A 24,049-nucleotide genomic window follows, 5' to 3' on the forward strand; every position below is an offset into this window, starting at 1 on the left:
GGCAATAATACTCTTTTTTAACACCGGCTCATAAGCAGACTAAAGGTGTTTTGTAGAAAGACCAATAATAAATTTTTTTGTTTTCAGTCACCTTACTGGTTTGATGCAGCTCTCCAAGATTCCCTATCTAGTGTCAGTCGTTTCATTTCAGTACACCCCCTACATCCTACATCTCTAACAATTTGTTTTACATATTCCAAACATGGCCTGCCTACACAATTTTTCCCATCTACCTGTCCCTCCAATATTAAAGCGACTATTCCAGGATGGCTTGATATGTGGCCTATAAGTCTGTCTCTTCTTTTAACTACATTTTCCTAATGCTTTTTCTTTATCAATTTGCCGTAACACCTCTTCATTTGTCACTTTATCCACCCATCTGATTTTTAACATTCTTATATAGCACCACATTTCAAAAGCTTCTAATCTTTTCTTTTCAGGTACTCCAATCGTGCAAGTTTTACTTACATATAAAGCTACGCTCCAAACATATAGTTTCAAAAATGTTTTCCTGACGATTTAACTAATTTTTTATGTAAACAAATTACATTTCTGACTTGAAGGCGAAACGAGCCTGTGCTATTCGGCTTTTTTTATCGCTCCTGCTTCGTCCATTTTTTATAATTCTACTTCCCAAATAATAAAATTCTTCAAACTCCGTAATTTTTTCTCTTACTATTTTTATATTCAGTGGTCCATCTACATTTCATTATTTTAGTTTTGGTCCTGTTTATTTTCATGCGGTACTTCTTGCGTAGGACTTCATCCATACCGTTCATTGTTTCTTCTAAATATTTTTTACTCTCAGCTAGAATTACTACATAATCAGCAAATCGTGGCATCTTTATCTTTTCACCTTGTACTGTTACTCCGGTTTTAATTGTTCTTTAACATCATTAACTGCTAGTTCTATATAAAGATTAAAAAGTAGTGTGGATAGAGAACATCCTTGGCGGACTCTCTTTTTAATTACGGTTTCTTTCTTATGTTCTTCAATTATTACTGTTGCTGTATGTTTCCTGTAAATGTTAGCAGTTTTTCTTCTATCTCTGTACTTGAACCCTATTTTTTTTAAAACTAAACATTTTATTCCAGTCTATGTCATCGAATGCCAAATTCTAAGTCCAGAAATGCCAAATATTTTGTTTTGTTTTTGTTTAATCTTCCTTCTACTATTAATCTGAAGCCTAAAACTGCTTCCCTTGTCCCTATACTTTTCCTAAAACCAAATTTGTCTTCTCCTAATACTTCTTCCACTCTCCTCTCAATTTTTCTGTACAGAATTCTAGTTAAGATTATTGATGCATGATTAGTTAGGCTATTTGTTCTGTATTTTTCACATTTATCTGTTCCTGCTTTCTTTGGTATCATGATTTTAATACTCTTTCTGAAGTCTGAGAGAACTTCCCCTTTTTCGTAAATATTACACACCAGTTTGTCTATCGCTTCTTCATCTGCACTGCGCAATAATTCTGCAGGTATTCTATCTTTCTACCATTCAAATCGTTTAATGCTCACTTAAATACAGATCTCTGAATTGTTTCTTCCCTTTCATCCTCTTCGACTTCCTCTTCTTCCTTTATAACACCATTTTCTAAATCATTTCCTCCGTATAACCCTTCAATATATTCCACCCACCTATTGACCTTTCATTTCGTATTATGAATCGGTGTACCATTTTTGTTTAACACATTATTAGATTTTAATTTATGTACCACAAAACTTTCCCTAACTTTCTTATATGCTCCGTCTACTTTAACAATGATCATTTCTCTTTCCACTTCTGAACACGTTTCTTCAATCCACTCTTCTTTCGCTAGTTTGCACTTCCTGTTTATAATATTTCTTAATTGTCGGTAGTTCCTTTTACTTTCTTCATCACTAGTATTCTTATATTTTCTACGTTCATCCGTCAGTTGCAATATATTCTCTGATATCCTAGGTTTTCTACCAGTTCTCTTAGTTCCGCTTAAGTTCGCTTCTGTCATTTTAAGAATTTCGTTTTTAACATTTCCCCATTCTTCTTTTACATTTTCTACCTTATCTTTTTTACTCAGACCTCTTGCGATGTCCTCCTCAAAAATCTTATTTATCTCCTCTTTCTCAAGCTTCTCTATGTCCACCGATTCATCTGACACCTTTTCTTCAGGATTTTAAACCCTAATCAACATTTCATTATCACTAAATTTTGGTCGCTATCAATGTCTGCTCCAGGGTAAGCTTTGCAGTCAACGAGTTTATTTGCTTAACCGTGATATAATTTTTCTGATACCTCACAATTTGACCTGGGTTTTTCCATGTGTATATTTTTCTATTATGATTTTTAAACTGGGTGATGGCAATTACTAAATAATACTTCGTGCAAAACTCTATAAGTCGGTCCCCTCTTTCATTCCTTTTGTCCAGCCCATATTCACCCACTATATTTCTTTCCTTGCCTTTTCCAATGCTTGCTTTCCAATCTCCAACTATTATTAAATTTTCATCCTTTTTTATATGTTTAATAATAATTAAGTATGAAATATAAACCAATAAGCAATCACTAGTAGTCAAATTGTTTAATACATACTTGTTAACAATCGTCAATAACTAATGTTTTAAATTTTTTTGCCTTATACACAGCCAGTGAAAAAATAAGAACGAAATTGAATTTTTTTAAATAAAAGATTATTTATGCTACAATCTGAATTATATCTATATCAGAATTGTTTCTAACGGAGTCTAACGCACACCATCATTTGTAAATAGTAAACGTTTAATTAATTAATTTTAAACGATACTTAAGTATACATATAATTTTTTTTGATAACGATTTATCAGCGTTTTGAAAATATTTATTTTTCTCTCTTCTTTATTTTTGAAAACTTCTGCTACAATAATAGAAAAGGGTTAACGATTCTTTCTGAAAAATGCCTTTGCCAACAAAATTCATTATGTGCAAACATTTTGTTTGAAGCAATCATTAATTTATTCAATATATTTTACTTAAATATCAGTTTATTGCGAAATAGAGTTTAAAAATATGATAAAGTTGGTCGTGAAAGAAAATCCGATTTTCAAAACTGTTAAGATTAAATGCATCATACTTGTAATTAAAAAGAATTTAAAAACTAAAATATTTCTATGAAAATAAATTTTTATGAAACTTATCAAACATTATTTAAAGTTGTTTCCGAATGATTTTTTTATTTTATATTCAGATATAAATTAAGCTTCTATAAAGAAGTTTTTTGATATAGAAAGCAAAAGTTGTTTTAAACGAATTGGGAAAAACTTTGAATTATTCTTAAATAGCTATAATTTTTATTACAAAAGAAATAAGAGTTTTTAGTCATAATGTGTCTTAAAACTACAACGCTTTTGATAAAAAAAAAAATTGAAGGGTAAATTTGTCTAATTCAATGACCTACTTAACAATGGTCTTTGACATAAAAAAAAAAACTAAATTTAGAATGAATGAATTTATCGAACCATAGTTGAAAATAAATAATAATAATAATAAGCTAAGACTGATAAAGTTTTTAATAAAAAATGAATTATTTAGCCTCATTATTCCATACTGCGTGAATTAAGCTAATTTGTCATGAAGCATAATGATCATATTACGAACTTAAAATTAATATTTTTTGAGTTAACATAAAATTACAGTTTAGTACAGTTGACCATGCTAATTTTATTACTGGCATTAAACTTTTATGACTTAATGAAATAATGTAACAACATTAAATTTGAACGAAAAAATCATCATTTCAGATTTAAAATGGAAATTGGCTTTAACAATTTCTTTCTTTTCTTTAATAAAAAAATATATATCACGCGTTGTACAACTTCCTATAAAATCACGCAATAATGGTTGCGTGTTACATGTGAGTAGTACATATATTTATAAACCACAACAACAAACCGTTTTTCAATTTCCCTCTTGAGTTTAATCAAATTTTCTTTGCTTTTTCTTAAGTTTATAGCACTTTGAATTATTAAAAGGACAATTACCATTTTCAAAATTGAGAAGAGAATAATTTTATTTTGGTATTACAAATTTTTGGGAAAAAATACTTACAAAAAAGACAGTTAAACCATTATTGTAAAAATATATTAAAAAGTCAGCATTTAATATTTTAGCAGACAAAAAACAAAAGCAAAAAAAAAACCAATGATGAATTAAATATCATTTCGATTTGAATGAAAAAACAATATTGAAATGATTAAGAATACACTTGTAAATTATAACTGGATCAATAATCATTGAGGTTCTTGAAAACCACAATCAATAACATTAATGATGTATGTTTTAACAAACCTTTTTCACTAAATTATTAACTCATAACTTATCAGTAATATATTTTTACTTTTTATCATAAACCTTAAAAGTTTAGTTGTTTTTCTTTATAATAAATCTGAAATTACCCGTTAAATAACGATTGAGAATTTCAAAAGTATTTTTCAGAACTCAAAATATTAGAGAAATACAATAAAAAATATGAAGAAATAACTAAAAATTATAAATGAAATTCATATTTATTTATAATTTTTAGTTATTTCTTCATATTTTTTTATTGTATTTCTCTAGTATTTTGAGTTCTGAAAAATAAACACTATAAGGTCATCAAAATCACCCAAAAAAATATAAGTTTAAGAGTCTTGAATAAATAAAAAAAATTGGTGTACTCCACTTTACAAAATCTGACTAAAATAATTACAATATTCCAAATTCGTATCTACTTCTGTAAAAAAGAATGGAATACAATATTTTGTTGGGAGATTACCAACAGATTCAGCTGCTTGATGGCAATGGTTGCAATAAGATATCTTCGCCAACAAGCTTTTCCAATGGCAGTATTACTAAATTATCAAACAATGAATTAATCATAATATTTTTTCCTCTAGTAAAAAGAAAAACTAAACTTTTAGTAAGTAGAAAATCTACCATAAAGTTATTCATAAATTTGTACGTCAGATAAAAAATAACTACCGAATCGCAAACGATTACAAATATACAACAAAAATTTTTTTTTTTAATACTTTACTTTTGAACTGACTATATTGCAACAGTTTGCCAAATTAATTAAAACAATACGCTAAACAGAGCATGCGCAAAAAAACGCATCTATAATTGAATATGATTTTAATTTATCTACACGTAATAAAAAAGAATAAAAATCCACTAATATTCAAGTTATATAATAACACTGGACCTTGTCTGCGCATGGCAGAAAAAAAACGGAAGATTAAAGTTAATCAGGATAAATCGAAGCAAGTCACATTTGCCATGAGAAGGGGTGACGGGTCTCAAAGTGAACATGGTTATGTTGATTTCACAAACAGAGAGTGCGCGGTACCTAGGACTTCATCTACATCGGCGTTTGACTTGGAAGTGTCACGTAACGACGAAAAGAAAACAAATGAACGCGAAGTATAGGAAACTGCATCGGCTGCTGAGGAGAAACTCACACCTCACGTTATCCAATAAAGTTCTGATTTACAAAGTTATCCTACAACCAATCTGGGCTTATGGTGTGAAGTTGTGGGGGACAGTTACTAATAGTAATGTAGATATCATACAACACTTCCAAAACAAGGTAATGAGAACAATTACAGAGGCGCCATGGTTCACACGGAATGATGAGATTACGAATATCTGGAGTTTTCGACGGTTTGTGAGGTTGTTAAACAGCTCAGTGTTACAGACCAACGACGTTTAGAAAATCACATCAACCACTTAGCGGTGAATCTGCTTTATAACAGTGGGTACGACCGAAGGTTGAAACGTCTCTATGTGCTTGACTTAGGGGTACTGAATTATAGTTTGCGGTTATTACTGCCAAATCTAGTTATGTTATTTTTTTTTACTTCGTTATTTATTTATTTTTTTGTTTATTACTACAAATTGTTTTGTTCTTTGTTAAATTAGCTATCACTTGATTATTTGTTTGTTTTTTTATTGACGATTTATTTTGTATTAGTTTTTATCTATTAATTGTCTGTTTTTATAGCCTAGAATTGTTGGCAGATATATTATTTAACTTAAGGATTATTGCCTACTGATAATTTTTGCTATGGATTGACTTATTATCGAAATTCCTTAAGAACACCCTATCATGTGTTTATTATGAAAGGGTTTACTTATGGTTCCACTTAAGGAGCCGACTGTAAATTTACTAGTTGTGGAACAAAAAAAAATTATATAATCGCCATTTAAGGGAAAGATTGGTTGAATAAAATGTCGTCATTATGTAGTCCGTGAGTTATGGATTGACTTAATCCTTGACCTTTTCTCTAATCTCTAAAACTGTCACTTCAAATAATAGTTCCTATTATACAACAGAAAAATATTATCCTTATATTTCCTTTCAGAAAACTAATAAAATAAATTGAAATAATTTGGTAAATTTAATCTGTCAATTCTCGAATTAACTTTCAAATCTTCAAAGTAATATAAGTTATACACATATTCGTGCGCGCGCGCGCGCGCGCGCGTGTTTTTATATAATTAAATTCATAAAATATTCTTTTACTGAAATAATAATAATTTATTTAATAATGTTAAGTTAAATATAAATATATTCACTAGATCATGTAAGGATATCACATTCGACAGAATCAAATATTGGAAGGATTAAACTTTTAGTACAGGTTTCAATCGAACTTGAAGCGGATGGAAATGTCGTTAACATATATATTGAGATCGAGAAGGCTGTGTTTTAATTTGTGTTCCTAACTCTACTCCCAGAATAGACCAATCTATCCTACCCCTTCCAAAGCCCCTTACCAGTGTTAAGCCTTCTATACTGTAGACTGAAGTCCAAAGTAACCAACTTCGATCTAGAGCAGCAGAGGCAAGTTAATCAAGTTTTATCAGATCCCCATACTGCACTGATTGTTGACAATCTTACTCTACTCCTCTCACTCATTTACTCTCTCTCCCACCCTCTCACTCTTTGAGGTAATCTTGACAGTCCGGTTCTCACATCTGCTCTTTATCATTGATTTATTTAAACATTCATTTCGACTTTTCATTCATTATTTAACCTTCCCTTTTTAAAAATTTTAAATAATTTGAAACAATGAATAACACACTTGATTGAAAATTATAATTAAATATGATATTTATGTGATATAATTTCATGAATTTTCATTTTTATACAACTTTTTCATATTATTATATCAAGATACGGTATTTATTGGTTTTTTTAATGTAATATCCTCTTCATAATTTGTAATATTTTAATCAGAGTTCATGAAATGATACAAACAAATTTTATCGTATAATATAAAAGGAAAGTGTGCATTCGATTTTACTATTTTAATAAAATTAGATGATTATTTTTATTTAAGTATTTTTTAAATAATTAAACTTTAAGAACGAAAATAATTATAATATATAAATCTTTATATATAAAAATGTTAAGTTCGTTTGGGTACGCTTCAAAAACTCAAAATGTTCTGCACCGATTGAGCTCAAATTTTAGCACGATATATAACCCGCATCAAAGATTGTTTTCATCCATTTTTTGCATCAGTCACATACCAGCGACCGTGAGAAATCAGTTTTTTTAACGGTCAGCTGTGTACCAATGACCGCGCCATCTGCCGGAAGCGAGGGAACACTCGCCATACTAACGACAACCGCAATCACATGAAACAATTACATTGTTTATTAACAAAAAAAAAAAAAAAAAAACGTATCCACTTGCATCTGATTCAGATTATTATACAATCCGAATTAAATATTCACTTTAATCGAGGTACTTTTGTGTGATCGTGTCGTGATTGAGCTGCGCCTTTCACCAAATCGTAAGTAGAGGTTATGTTTTATATGAGAGATGGTCAGAAAAAATATTAATTTTTTATAATTATTATTTAAATATTTCATTTAACTAATATTTTACTTATTTATTTAAATTCATGTATTTAGTTAATATTATTAATTTTACCCACTTTTCAATACTGTCTGTCCTGTGTCTCATTGTTGTCGAGCTGCAGCTATGAGAACCATGAGAGATAGGTGAAAAAGGTTTATATACATTTTTTTGGCCTTTTCATAATGAAAATTTTTAGTTATTAAACTTTTTGTCCTTTCTGTCATGGTTTTCAACATAGAGCTGCGAGAGCCATAAGAGCTTATCCCTTCCTTCTATTCCAGTGAAAACCGAAATAATGCCTTGTAGAAAATCGAATTTGGGCCGTCGCACTCGCCACACGGAAGGATTAAGAAGACGGCTTTCGAATATGACTGAGGAAGAACGGGCATCCGTACGAGAGAGGAACAGACTAATCACCATCCAGATACGTAACGTGGAACCAGCAGAAAGACGAGCTGCCAGGCTTGAGGATGCACGATTGCGAGCACGTCAGTCGCGTTCTGCAGCAACAGATTTGGTTCGTTCTCAACGGAATGAACGCGACAGGGTGAGGATAGCTGAAACACGAACCCAAAAAACAGCTGATCTGAATCTGCAATACAATCGTCTTGCGTTCCGGTACAATCCAGCTGTTGATTATAGTTCAAGTCGGCATGTTGTTGTTGGCCAGATGAGTCATGTCTGAACCTACTGTCAGGCTCTAAAGTTTAATAATGAAACGAAAGGGATGTGTTGCGCTGGCGGAAAAATCAAATTGCCTCAACTTGATGCACCACCAGAGCCATTGAAAACTCTACTTGCTGAATCTACCGCTGAATCGAAGCATTTCCTATCGAACATCAGGAAATATAACCCTTGCTTCCAAATGACGTCATTTGGTGCGGAAATCGTGACGACTCAATTCATGCCAACTTTTAAAATCAAAGGGCAAATATATCACAAAGCTGGCTCCCTTCTCCCGTTCCCAGATAGTGACCATAAATTCCTTCAAATGTACTTCATTGGTGATGATAGAGATGAAGTCGATGCACGTTGTGGAATACATACCTCGCTAAGAAGATCCATTATTTCGCAGCTACAGAAGCTCCTTCACGAAAGGAACAATTTGGTGCGTTTGTTCAAAACGGCAATTGATATGATGCCATCAGATACCCACAAGATTGTCATTTACGTAGACAAAACGCCCGCTGGAGAACATGTCCGGAGATATAATGCTCCAACTATAGACGAAGTAGCAATTGTCATAGTCGGAGATCAGTTCCAACCTAGAGATATTGTTCTCCATCGAAGAAACGATCAATTGATAAACGTCGCAGAAACTTCGTTGTGCCACAGCGAAGCGTGGCAGGGCAGCTAGTATATATATATATATAATGGTATAAATTACGCAAAATTGATGAAATAATTTTCTATTATTAACTACTTATTAAATGATAAGTATTTTTAAGTTCATAAATAATGATTACAGTTTCATCTTGATCAAGGATGAGGCAGGGACTGATTTTTCTAAATTTCAAGACTAATATATCGTCTACTAGATTTTTAATAAATGCATAAAAGACTAAACTAAACTAAAAATGGGTATCGGCATTTTTTTATAAATCTTTAGTTTTAGGATCCAACTAATTCAACTAGACCGAAGAAAGATATATATACATAAATGTAAGTTAACATATATGTATGTGCGTACGTATGACTGTCGCTACGCTTTTGGAATTATATCTCAGGATTTATCACACGATTCTCTTAAAATTTGGTCAGATATCTCTATATACGTGGCATAAACCATACAATTTTTTTTTTAAATTCGTTCAGGGGTGGGGGATATCGAGAAAAAACCAATTTCAATATTCGTCAGAGGTATTTTAGAGAAAACTTTATTAAGGCAGATTTTTTACCTAAACGAATATAGAAATAATTCAAAAATATTTTTCAAAAATCAACCCCCAACTTTAAAACTGATATACATGATTTTTCTTTTGTTTTATTTACTGTCGGTTTAAATATAATAGTTTAATTTTAAAGCTTTTATTTTATATTTAGAGCACTCAAGAAATATTTACAATTTTTTAAATTAAAGACAATTACAATTTTTTTGTTTTGTTTTACGTCGGAGTGGGAAAATTTGTCTAAACCAAACGCCCAGTAGCCCGTACATGCTGGGTGTGTGGGGTTCACCGCCTAATGCAGTAGGACCCACTAAAACTCTCTCACGCAACTTGGTGCTGGAACTGATGTAATGACACAACCTCAGCACCGCGTGTGTCACAGGCACACCTCACATTGATACAAATATTTACACATCACATTCACATCATTTTTACAACTCAATATATGTACTATACACGTGGATTCTTCTAAACCTCGTACAGCTATGACGACAGCAACGCGTCCCGCGAGAGCCATTGGTGATGACAATGCTGAGGCACCCCCGCCAACCGATCTGTAAGGCTGGCGCCCAGCGCCGCCCTCAACCGACATCCTCGCTATCCTCCTCACTTTCTTCCTCCAGTAGCTTCTGGTGGAGCACTCTTCTAAACCACTGAGCACACATAATCAAACCCTCATCGGACAAGAGCATCAACTGCTAGCTCTTGTCCGGTGAGTCCCCCGCCGAGTCCAAACCATCACATGGCAATTCTTCCTTTCACCTGCAACACACAAAATATTTGTGCTCCACCGTGTCTTTCTTTGCAATACTGACATTGATCCGTACGCCTCCTTCCAATCCTGCGAAGGGAGACCCCAAACGACCTGTGACCAGTTAGCCACTGAGCCGTCCAGAAGGCCACCTCTCCATGTGGTCTATTGACCCACGCAGCTCCCTCTGGAATCAAAATATAGCACTAATGTCCTTCTTTTGCATTCCTCCACATTTCCTGCCCTTCTGTATAGATGCGGCTCCTCGCCTCTTCTTTGCCTTCTGTGATCCTGTCCCTTCTTTCCTTGACCACGAGGTCCAACGGTGGCATTCCTTCCATCACTAGTGAAGCATCCCACAGTTAAGAACCTAGGTGTTTTTTTTTTAATGAAAAGTTGCTGTTCAGCAACCACATTAGGCAAGTAGGGGCGGAAGGCCCTACTTGAGTCACAGTGATGCACAAACTTAGTAGGTTTACTCGGAAAGACTATGAGTTGCTGGGCCGTCAAACGTAGATGGTGTACCGAGGTGTCTTCAAAAGCATGACCTCATACACGACGCCCGTTTGGGCACATAGGTTGGATATGAATGGAGCACTTGTTCAAAATTTAAGGAGTGCCCAGCGCAGAACCGTAATTGTATTCACTGGTGCTTTTAAAATAACCATTTACAAGGCTACCACCGCATTGGGAAATGCTCTCCCAATCGATTTAGTGGTGAAAGTTCAGGCAGCCATATGGAGATTCCGTAGAGACCGGGCGGCCGAGTTATTTGGGATGGCGTTTCGAGCCAGGCCAGAACCGGAGCGGAACGGTTATCACAATGCACCGGATATGAATTTCGTTCAGTTGCCCATATCCCACCTGCGGAAGAGGCTGCAGAGCCTCGCGATGGAAGCACGGCAGCTGTAATGGGACACCACGACTAAGGGAAAACCCTTGTATAAGTTTATAGAGGGGAAAATTGGCCAATCACAAGCGGCGAGTCAATTTGGTGAGAGCCGCGTTGTCGGACCGTGTAGGAGTTCCTTGATGCGGTTGCTTTGTTCAACCGACATCAATAGTTTATAAGGGAAAACACTACTACCGCACTGCTGTGTGAAGCTAACCTAGAGATATGTATGGCCGACCCTCACCCAACTAAGACACCAAGCGCTTATTAAAGCGTTTGGTGTCTTTAATAAGTAATGGTAGTAATGGTAGACAGGTACTTTCTATCATTCAGCGACCTGGGCGTGGCAGCGAATTGCTGTCTAGACGAAATAAAATTTCATTTATGGATGTCATATATATTTGTAGTAGTTGACGGGGTGCGCCTACCCATTTCAGCAAATATATGACAAGTGAGCGGTTGGGACACGTAAGCTGGTGGTATATGGCACCGCGCTTAGTCTGCTCATGCTGTTAGGTAAGCTCTAGGAACTATTTAGGATACCGATCGCTAAACTGTTCGAGGTTCAGTTGCCGTTTGTGGCACAGACATTCGGTCTTATGCTTTAGGGCGACCGAATGGGGTGGTGGCGGGAGAAATACCAAGCAAACCAATAATGAAGCATCCAGGGAGACCGTCCTGTATAATTTGGCCACTCTGATTGCCGACTTCCTATATACTCTGTTCAACCTCCGGGCATTTCTTCCTATCCTGAAGGTCTTCCACCATACCGGCGCCGCATACAATATGGCCATCACCAACATAGACGCTAACATCCTGCATTTAGATGCCCTGGGATCTCTGACACTGGCCATCAGCCTCATCAATATCGAGAACATTCCCTATGCCTTCATGGTCACCTGCTGCATATGGAAGGCGAAGCCCTCGACTTGTGATGATATTGTAATGACTTGACTGGCGTAGCAAGGAACGTCATACCAGTTTTTTCACTCTGATAAATACAAAACAAGGCTGTTTTACTAGGGAAAGTAAAAAGTGAAAGTGGTTTATTATTGCCGCTTTTTTTTAGCCAAAATAACAATCGCACATCAAAACGTCAACCCAATTGGTCCTACAAGTTATACTTTCAATTTCTTCATAACAGGGATTGGCTGTACATTGAGCATCATTACTCTCAAAACAAGCATGTTTGACTCCTACTTATATTTCTGAAAAAACCAAATACGTTATTGCAGGACAAAAGACTAGGACGAAGAGTGCAAAGAAACAAATGAAGGCATCCCTTCCAACGAAGCATAATATTTTCTCTATCCACTAAATATATAATACAGTTATAATAGTAAAGAGAAGATAATGTAATATGTTAGAAAAGACTACAATGAGGAATTATATATTAAGATAGAAAAATAAAATACTATATATATGATAATTTTGTTATTTATGTAGTAAGCTAGAAAAGGAATGATGAAGTAAAGCAGATATTAAAAGAAAAACAGGACCACGAAGGAGAGAGGTCTCATGAACATAAAAAGAAGTCTACCTGTATCAAATACATGTATCAAAAGATAAAAAATAAGAATAATTATATGTAGCATTGCGCTTTACGGTAGCGAAATATGTACAACAAGTAAAACAGAAAGGAAAATAATAGAGACCTTTGAAATATGATGTTACAAGAGACTACTGAAGATAAGGTACTTTGATAAAGCATGATTTGAGACCTTAAAATGAATAGGTGATGAGAAAAATTTGTGGCAGAATCTTGTAAAAAATGAATTAGGTTTGGTGATCGTATGTTTTAATATCAATCCGTAACTGACTAAGATAAAGAAAAGTTTAGAATGTAAAAAAAGAAGAGACAGATAAAAAATAATATACATAATTAAGGTTTTAGGATACAGTAAATATTTTGAAGTTAAAATATTATCATAGAGCAGAAAAAATGAAAAATATCATCAAATCAGTCAAATAACTGCTGATAAAAAAAAAAAAAAATAAGTACATAAAGAATTAAAGAATAAATAATTTATGAGATGTTCTATATTTCACAAGATCTCTGAGTATTTTGAATAGTAAAACAATTACTCTTGTTTAACTAAATTACAACAAAACGACAAACTAGATTTACAATGTTCATTAACGTCGACGAGAAACAAATGAATACAACAAAAAGGTTTCCATTAATATCTTGGATCGGTTCTATAAAAAAAAAAACCATCGCGAATTATGATTTTTAGTCCCTTATACTGAAGTATAAGTCGATTTTTTTGCGTTTTGTTAATCATTCCCTAACGACTCAGGTAAAAAATTATTTATATTTTATTTTATATTTAAAACGTTTTCCTTCTTAATAGGGAAAATATAGAGCAATAATTATATTTAAATTCTATTAAATAAACCACCTAGTACAGAGTATTGAGATAAGACATTTTTACAGAACAGAAGAATAATATGAATCTTAAGATGATTAATTTCAATAAATAAAAACAATAATTATACTTTTGTAATTAAGTAAAAATTTTTAATTCTATTATTAAGATTTATTATTAAGATTTTGATTTTTTTTAAATATTTTTATTTAGTCAATAATTAAAGTCAGTTAGCGACTTATCAGCGTAATGTAATAATACCGATAAATGTGTAGTCTTGAACAAACTCAGACCGACCATTCCTGAGACGTATGGGTAATTGAAACCCAACCACCAAAGAACACCGGTATCCACGATCTAGTATTCAAATTCGAATAAAAGAAACTACCTTTATTATGATCGCGAAAAATTTCGGTTTTCAAATTTCAACAGAAATATCCATTTTGACCATCCCTGAATCCATTTTGACTAGTTTCGGCGTTATATCTGTACGTACGTACATCGCTATCTCGCATAATTAAAAAACGATTACCTGTAGAATGTTGAAATTTTGAATTTAGGACTGTCGTAACATCTAATTGTGGTGCACAATTAGGGTAGGTGCTACCCTTTTGATTGCAATCGACTGGACCAAAAGTGTCCAAAAAAGACCAAAATCCAAAAAAATTGGATTTTTTACTTTTTCTTAACTGTAATAATGAGCCCTAATTGAGAGATTTTCAACCATATATCATAAATGGTACATATATTCATTGGTTGCAGAGTTATAGCCATAAATTCTAATTAATGAAATATTTGCATCTTACAAGAAGAAGACATATCGGCTCGAATCCGACTTCATATACACATACATTTTTTTATTTAAATATATTAATTAATAATTATTAACCTCTGATTGTAAAAATAATTTTAAGATAAATAATATTAATAATAAAAATAAAAAAATACGAAAAATATCAGAAGTTATTAATGAAATAAAATTTCATGTACTTTGCATTTAAAAAAAATGTGTGTATGTAATTTAATAGGCGTACAAGGAAGTCATATATAGTGTTCACATCAGATTTTTAGGATTTGAACCTCAGACCTTTCAACTTCGAAATCAGCTGATTTACAACGATGAGTTTACCACTAGCCCAACCCGGTGAATTTTATTTATTTATTTTTAGATTATTAAAAACTATTTTTAATTTTTATAATTATTTCAAATATAATTTTTTATAATTTATTTTTTATTTTTAATGTAGTTCATCTTATTTTATTTTATTCCATTTTATTAATCAAATCGGGAAAAGAATTCATAACTTAAATTGGTAAACTAAAATTTATGAATAAAAATTTGAAAGCAATAGAGAGGAATTTTTTCAGGATGAACAGGAAATAATAGAAGGGGACTCATTACAAAGATTATCTTCCACGAGCATGCTTTTTCTTGAATTTTTTTTTCTATTTATGCTTAAATTTTTGAATAAAAAATGGTGTTTACTATAAACGGTACACATATCTTATCTTGAAAAAATAAGAGCTTCTACAGGTTTTTCAAAATTTTACAGTTAAAAGGCTGCAAGTACAATTTTACAGTTTAACAATTGATCTTAACCTGTGTTCTCTTAAAATAATAATTTTAATTGAATTTCAACAACCACTTCTAACGCAAATAAAGTAAGACATAAAATTTAATTAAACCTAGTAACAATGCTTATTACGTGGTTTGAATAGAGGTCAAGTCTGAGAAGCTGATCCCAAACATTTATCAATTTTTTAATTTATACTGTACAGTAGTAAATTTAATTAAATTGAATTTAATTTCGTAAGCTTATTTCAATATATTAAAAAGTAATCGAAAGGTAATTAAAAGAAAAAAAAAGGGCGTATTATTTAAATAATAATAAAAGTAATAATAATAAAATTTATAAAAGTTATTAAGAACATAAAACGAAAAACAAAAAATATTAATTTGATAGAGAATATCTATATAAGGCTATATATTTCTTTACGGAAAGCTAGATTGAAAAAGACAGAACTAAGTTTCAAGCGCGCGCACACACACGCGCGCGCGTGTATTTTGTCAGCATATATATATATATATATATATATATTTATATATATTTTAGTAGAATAAACAGATAGCAAACATAAGATCAGATAAGTTTTATAGTGGCTCGGTCCATTGTTCTATTATGACCGTAGTACTTTTTACAGTTTAAACTGCTATAAAACCGTTCTGTCCTACACTTTTAAAAACAATAGTGACGACTGACCGCCGGCAATCACCGAGATTTTCTCACTGTCTTTGCGATACTTTAGAATTTTATTCAAACAATTTAAACTTGTCACTACCCTATTTTCATAAAATTCTATTGTCTTCCATTTTCTAAGCAAATTACCTTATTACTTCCTTCCATCTATTTTCGTTATTATCTTGTGTGTATGTGTGCGTGCGGGCGCGTGGGTGTATATATATAGAATACTATTAATTTGCAATTTACTTATGAGCAGTTACATGTTTACACACAATTTTTTTATCAATATTTCCTTCGTTTTATTTAAAAATATTTCTAATAATATTATTCCTCAATACTAAACAGTTATCTATAATAGATAAATAAACCAATATCATATTTTTCACGAAAGATACGGGTTCTAATTCTGGTTAGGTTTCTGAGTTTTCCATGTTAAAAATATCCACATAATATTTCCTTTATTAGACTGACGTTAGGTACTATATCTAGCACTAAAATTATTCAACTTGAGTTTAAAAAACTGAAGGAGAGATAGGAAAATTAACGTATAACTTTCACTTTTTATATGTTAAAACCTACTTACCAAGGAGGTTTTTATCGAGGCAGATCCAGCGCCATACAAATATGGAATCTTAAAACGATTCCATAACACGTTAAAAAAAATTCGATGTAATTTTCGTTGACTTTAGAATAGGCTATGATTGCATTCACCGGACAACACTTTTCAATATCAATCGACAACTCGGGACTTATTCCAAAACCCTTCATCTAATTAAACCAACCTTAACCAACACATCCCAATCAAGCATGGAATTTTTCAAGTATCACAAAATTTACAATCCGTATTCACAAGCACAAGCTTTGAGCTTAAGCGGTGAATTAATCATATATTCTTTAAGATTTAAATTCAAATAACTATGACTCGAATTTTTATGTTTCTATTACACGACGGAAAAAATATCAACAAAAATTACTGCACGTTCGTGACAAATCATTTCTTTGAGTTCAGTGATTTTTGGAACTGGATTATTGATTACCAAAGACTTCAAATAGTCACATAAGAAAAAATCACATACTATGAGACAGTACTATTTTATTAAATACATAAACGTGTAGGTAAAAAATCTGATGTGGACACCAAGTGACTTTTGTACGCCTTTTAAACAACTTATACAAAATTTTTGCTGAAATTCATTTAAACCAGTTCTTCAATAAAGTAGATAGTTAGACAACTGTACTGTGATGTCCACCACAATGCATCACAGTTTTTTGTGGTGTCCGTATCAGTATTTTATATTAGTTTATATATTAATTTTGCATCACGTCGGGCCGTAATGTGGTGTAAGGAAGAACGTGTCGGATCCACAGCCATGCACATATCGGTTCGAATCCGACATTATATACATATTTTTAATTTTTTTAATTTTATATATATTGATTTATCAATAATTATTAACCTCTGTAAAAATTTTTGAACCTTTTAAATTCTGAATTTTTTTCATATTGTTATTATTGAATTATTATTTATTATAAAAACTTTTTACAACCAGAGATTAATAATTATTAATAATTTAATTTATTTAAATTAAAAAAAGTTAAAAAAAAAAAGTGTGTATGAAGTCGGATTCGAGCCGATGTGTCTCCCCCTTGTAAGATCCAAATATTTCATTAATTAAAATTTTATGGGACTATAACTCTAGAACCAATGAAAATAAGTACTACTTTTGATTTATCATTGAAAAGCTCTCAGTGAGGGCAGTTAACAAAAAGTCCAAAATCTAAAAGAATTTGGATTTTGGTTAGGAAACTTTTAGTCCAGTCGATTGCAATCAAAAGGGGTGGTGCAGAACTAGATGTTACAACAGTCCTAAATCCAAAATTTCAACATTCTACGGCTAATCGCTTTTGAGTTACGCGAGATACATGTGTACGTACGTACAGACGTCACACCGAAACTAGTCAAAATGGATTCAAGGATGGTCAAAATGGCTATTACCGTTGAAGTCTGAAAACCGAAATTTTTCGCGATTACAATACTTCCTTTACTTCGTACAAGGAAGTAAAAAGTATAAAATTATTTATTTATTTAAAAAAAAAATATATATATATATATATAAAATAACGGTTTATTTCGAAAAATTTGATTCATTTTGTTTAATTTTAGATTATATTTTACATAATGGATTAGTTACATCTTATGGTAGATAGATTCGCAAAATAAAATATTGATTCGCGTAGGATTTATATCTACTAAACTCAATTATATGATTAGAATGGGATTGGGATAGATGATTAACACTAATCTTCCTTGCGGGAAGTTGATATTTTGAGATTTGGACAAACTACTCATATATTAACGGTTCGTAAAACAAATTTACCAAACTACATGTACACTTATTACAAGACAGAAGGTTACAGCTGGCGACTCCGAATTTAAATAGCCACATATTTGGAGACTTTGTGAATATTACATTAATTATGTAATAAATCTATTCAAATTAAAACGGAATGTACAACCTACAGATGTACATAAAAAAAATTCTTCAGCAGTTCTGCACAAAAAGGCCGGCTTGTTATATTAATTTGTACATATAAATATTTTTTTTTTTTAGTATAATTATTTTATACAATTTTTAGAAAAATACAAAACATAAATTAAACGAAAAACTAAAAGAGGTATAATTATTTGTTGTTTTTTTTTTTTTTTGTATTAAAATATTTTTTCCGTTCAAAGCGTAAATTAAATAAGATTAAATCATTATTATAACCGTAATTTGGAAATAATTTAAAAATAACGAAAAGACCCTAAACGTCAAGTTTAAAAACTCACTCACCCACTGTGACTCCCTGTATAAACGCATATGAAAACTCAGGTTTTACCCACCGGCTTGGTCTATTGGTGAACGCGTCTTCCCAAAAATCAGCTGATTTGGAAGTCGAGAGTTCCAGCGTTTAAGTCCTAGTAAAGTCAGTTTTTTTTACAAGGATTTGAATACTAGATCGTGGATACCGGTGTTGTTTGGTGGTTGGGTTTCAATTAACCATACATCTCAGTATGTACATATATACATATCATCCTCATTCATCCTCTGTAGTATTATTTGAAAGGTAATTACCGGAGGCTAAACAGAAAAAAACAAAAAACTCAGGTTAAAAATCGAGGTTATGTTGTCTTTTGTCAACCTCCGCGGCGCGAGTGGTAGCGTCTCGGCCTTTCATCCGAAGGTCCTGGGTTCGAATCCCGGTCAGGCTTGGGATTTTCACACGCTACATTTGTCATTCATCTCATCTTTTGAAGCAATACCTAACCGTGGTCCTGGAGGTTAAAAAAGAAAGAAAAAACCTTAAGAGCCTGACTATTTAAGAACGACTCAGCTAATCTTTATAAAACTTTTAAAATCCCCAACTTCAGATATACTATCCCCAACAGCATATATAAATTTCAATGAAACTGATCAAATAGTTTTGGACATTTTCGAACCACAAACTTTTCAGATTTTTTGAAACTATTGGACGTAACTTATCAACGACTCAGCCAGTAATCATAGAATTCTCACATGCACAACTTCAGACAAATTATTACTTAATTTACATTCATACACATCGTTCTCATTTAACCTTTGAAATAATACCTTACGGTGGTTCCGGAGGCTAAATATAAAAAGAAAAGATAAACTATTGCAGTATACCTAAATCTCATTGAAATTAATTAATTAATTTTGAGGAGTTTCAAGCAATAAAAAATATTATATATATCAATGGTATTTTCATAATCTTCACACCTCAAAACGTAAAAGAAAATTCATTTTTACCCCCCCCCCCCCCACCATTACTACAGTATGATCGGAAGTAATACCGTATTTTCTTCGAAAAGTCAGTAAAAAAAAAAAAAAAAAAAAACAGAAGAATAAATAGGATTTGATAAAAATTATTTATTTATAACAATCAGATTTAACAGAACGCTTAATAAATTAAAATTATGAATAATACATTTTTAATGAATCATTTCCATTTTTTTTTTAAATCACGATTTTCACACTGGAATTATTTCATAAATCCATTATACTCGTATCTATACGAAAAATGTTTTAAAACATTATTTAATATTAAAATATAATCCATTTTGCTCAGTAAATACATTAAAAAATTTTATATCATTGTTATTTACTTTTTTCTGTAATGTTTTTATTAAATTAATTGCAACAGCGATAAATTAAAATTCATAATTAGTATTCAAAGTACGGCAATAATCTATGCAATATTGATGTGCGCTTGTATGTGTCCTATATTATATATTAAATAGAAGGAAGAGTACATATATATATATATATATATATATATATATATATATATATATATATATAAAGTTATATGCAAATACATGAAACAGAGTGGAATAACCACTTAGAAGCAATGTTGTGATTATTCAAATTGGGATTAGGTCTAGTGTAATCGGATTGGAGGGTGGCTGGGTGCTACTACTTAAGTGTAGAGCACAGTGTATTGTTTTAAAGCGTATATGACGGGTCGATCAGCTGATAGTATTAGTATTGAAGAAGAAAAAGAGGACACACAAATACACTTACATAAAACAATCATACGCGCTACACCAAGGCATAAGACGCAAAACAAACAGACATTTACCAAAACCCACACCCAGACAAACGAACAAATTTGTTCAAAATGTTAGAGGTAGTAAGGAATGGTACAACAGTCACGATGAAGAAGCGAGAGAAGATTTGTTGGAATGAAGGGTTCATTCTACTCTCTGGGCAATGTCTCCCGGACTTCCGGGTCGAAACGTGCTTTTGAATACAACCCTTTCTCTACGTTCTCTCATTCTCCTTACAATCCACTCGCTGTGTCTCATTTCATCGGTCGACAAAGAGGATGTGACAATCATGTTCCAACGACTGTTTACTTCCGAAAACATGATACAACTTAACTCGCTTTACTGTTCCTTTTGTACGCAATATGTCAGTTAACTAATAATATCCCTAGTGAACGTACAACAATGTAATCCAATTTAACAACAAATTTAATATTAAAAAATAATAGTAAAAATAAGATAATCACAATAAAATTATATAAGGTATTTTTTTTAAAAATAATACAATTTAAAACGTCATATATTAAATGTAAAAATTTAGTTATATTATAAATCAGAAATAATACAGTAAAAAAAAAAAAACACATAAAATGGAATTCTTTCATATTTAAAATCTCTACTCAATTATCTTCAAAATTAATCCAATTAATTTTTAAAAATAATTAAATTTTTATGTTTTACAAATCGATTCTTACTTCCTTGTACGAAGTAAAGGAAGTATTATAATCGCTAAAAATTTCGGTTTTCAGATTTAAACGGAAATATATATTTTGGCCATCCCTTAATCCATTTTGCTCAGTTTCGGCGTGACGTCTATACGTACGTATAACTCAAAAACAATTAGCAGTAGGATTTTGAATTTTTTGATTTAATACTGTTGTAACATTTAGTTGTGTACCTCTCCTTTAGATTGAAATTGACTGGACCAAAAGTGTCTAAAAAAAGCCCAAAATCAAAAACAATTTGATTCTGGACTTTTTGTTTACTGCAGTAATAAGTCCTCATTGAGAGTTATAGCCAAATAAATTTTAATTTAATGAAATATTTGGATCAAGAAGAAAGCACATCGGTTCGAATCAGACAGATTTCATCTCCTTTTTTTAATTTAAATATAATGATTTATTAATAATTATTAACCTCTGATTGTAAAAAAAGTTTACGATAAATAATAATTCAACAATAACAATAAAAAAAGGAAAAATATTAGAAGTTATAATGAAATAAAATTTTATGTAATTTTCATTTAAAAAAAAAAATGTGTATATGTAATTTAATAGATGTACAAGGAAGTCATGTGATGTCCACATCAGATTTTTTTTTGTTTTCTTTTAAAATCTCTTTCAGTTATGTTATCTGGAAGAAATCTTATTTAACTCGAGTTATTGGAGAAAATTGATGTTGTAATTATGTGTCTTTTTTCATGCTACCACTTTACATTCAACTCGATGAAATACTAATTTATACTAATGTACACCAATTAAATTACATATACACATTTTTTGGAAAATGAAAAGTACATAAAATTTTATTTCACTAATAACTTCTGATTTTTTTTTCATATTTTTCTTTAATTGTTATCATTGAATTATTATTTATTGTAAAAATTTTTTTACCGAGGTTAATAATTATTAATAAATCAATCCGATGTGGCTTCCCCTTGTAAGATCTAATATTTCATTAATAAATAAATATATCATTAATTAAAGTTTCATTTGACTATAACTCTGAAAGCAATGAAGATATATACCACTTATGATATATCGTTGAAAAGTTGTTAATGAGGGCTTATTATTGCAGTTAAGAAAAAGTCCAAAATCCAATTTTTTTTGGAGTTTGGGCTTTTTTGAACACTTTTAGTCCAGTCGACGGCAATCAAAAGGGGATGTGCACAACTGGATATTATAAAAGTCCTAAATCCAAAATTTCAACAACCTAGGCAAATCGTTTTTGAGTTATGCGAGATACGTACGTACACACGTCATTAGTTTCGGGCCGAAACTAATCAAAATGGATTCCAGGGATGGTCAAAATGAATATTTCCGTTGAAATCTGAAAAACGAATTTTTCGCGATCAAAATACTTCCTTTACTTCATACAAGGTTGTAAAAAGGTATTGAAGATGATGTGAAAGCATTATTTATTTGATTTTTCGTTGTTACTCATTACTCAATTCATAAATGGATTAATAACCCGAAAAGAAAGATATTTTCAAAGGAAAATTCAAGCTAACTTTGGATGAAAAAATTACACATATTATACTAAACAAACAGCCGTTCAATAACAGCTAATTTTATTCTAATATTTTCTCTTTTTTTCTTTATAAAGACGAATGAATCAACCTTAGTTTAAATAAATTTTGAAAATGGAATAAAATAAAATAAAATTTGTTTAAATAATAATAAAATAGCTTAACAAACATACTAAATCGTTTAAATAATTCTGCAATTAATATCCTATTTAATTGGATTTGGTGTCAAAGTAAATAATTTTAATTCCATGAAGTCTTCGTAATATAGAAATTTAAAGAACTCAAAAGTATTAATTTTTTGGTTCCATTGTTGAAATTTATTTATATCTACATATAAAAAAAATTAAGTCGATGTTAAAATATATAAATATTTTAATTAGTAAAGACTCGTATATAAGGAGATTTTTCAAAATGTCAATAGTAGCACAAATTGAGAAACTTTCAAGAGAGTAGAAATATATCTTCGTCTTCGTTTTTCCCCTCTCTCTTATGCTATCTCAGTATTTGGAAAACCTATACTTCTTAAACTCCGGTTCGTTCTGAGGCTTCTCATTTTCTCAGGATACCATTTTGAATTGTTCAAAGTTACGCACAACATCGAGGTAGCGTGTTAGACGGACTGCCTCCTATGTTTCCATACCTGCTTACCTCCAATCCCAAACTCCTTTATTATCTTGATTATAAAAGTACTTTAGGACGTTCCAGAGTTTTCAAAACTACCCCTATAGAGAGGACACAATTTTAGGTCATGTCCAGAATAAAGTAACGTAATTTTGATCTTATTTCTCGTACTAAACAAATATACCGGACAAAAAAATTTACATGGTTTGTAATGAGATATTTATAATCTGTGTTTTAGGTGATTACTAGGCTTGACTGAATTACTTTAGTCATAAACACGATGAGTATTTAAAAATAGCTAACAAAATTTAATTTGTTTAACCTAACTGGAGAATTAATCAAAAAATTAACTTAACTATCAAAGTAAATAGTCTAAAAAAACGAAAATAAATAGACCTTAAATAATATAAAAATTGTTATCTTTCAAACTTAATCAATTTTTCATTAAAATGTATAAAGAAAATAAAAATTATTTTTGATATGCTTTTACAAATACAGTATTGTCTAACGTAGATTGAAAAAGTACAAAATAAAGAAAATATTCTAATTAATAATAATAACATTC

General features: G+C 31.2%; 1 protein-coding gene and 1 long non-coding RNA gene across 2 annotated transcripts in view; one reads left to right on the plus strand and one right to left on the minus strand.

Annotated features, from left to right (window-relative positions):
• The window catches only part of LOC142327469 (uncharacterized), a 212,525-nt gene that overhangs the window by 55,316 nt on the left and 133,160 nt on the right, over window positions 1-24,049 (minus strand). The window lies entirely within an intron of this gene.
• LOC142327820 (uncharacterized) lies at window positions 8,590-23,726 on the plus strand. The gene is made up of 2 exons (XM_075371158.1): window positions 8,590-9,185; window positions 23,723-23,726. The coding sequence occupies exons 1-2, from the start codon at window positions 8,590-8,592 to the stop codon at window positions 23,724-23,726; spliced, it is 600 nt and encodes a 199-aa protein (XP_075227273.1).

Source organism: Lycorma delicatula, chromosome 7, assembly GCF_047948215.1.
Source record: "Lycorma delicatula isolate Av1 chromosome 7, ASM4794821v1, whole genome shotgun sequence".
NCBI lineage: Eukaryota > Metazoa > Arthropoda > Insecta > Hemiptera > Fulgoridae > Lycorma > Lycorma delicatula.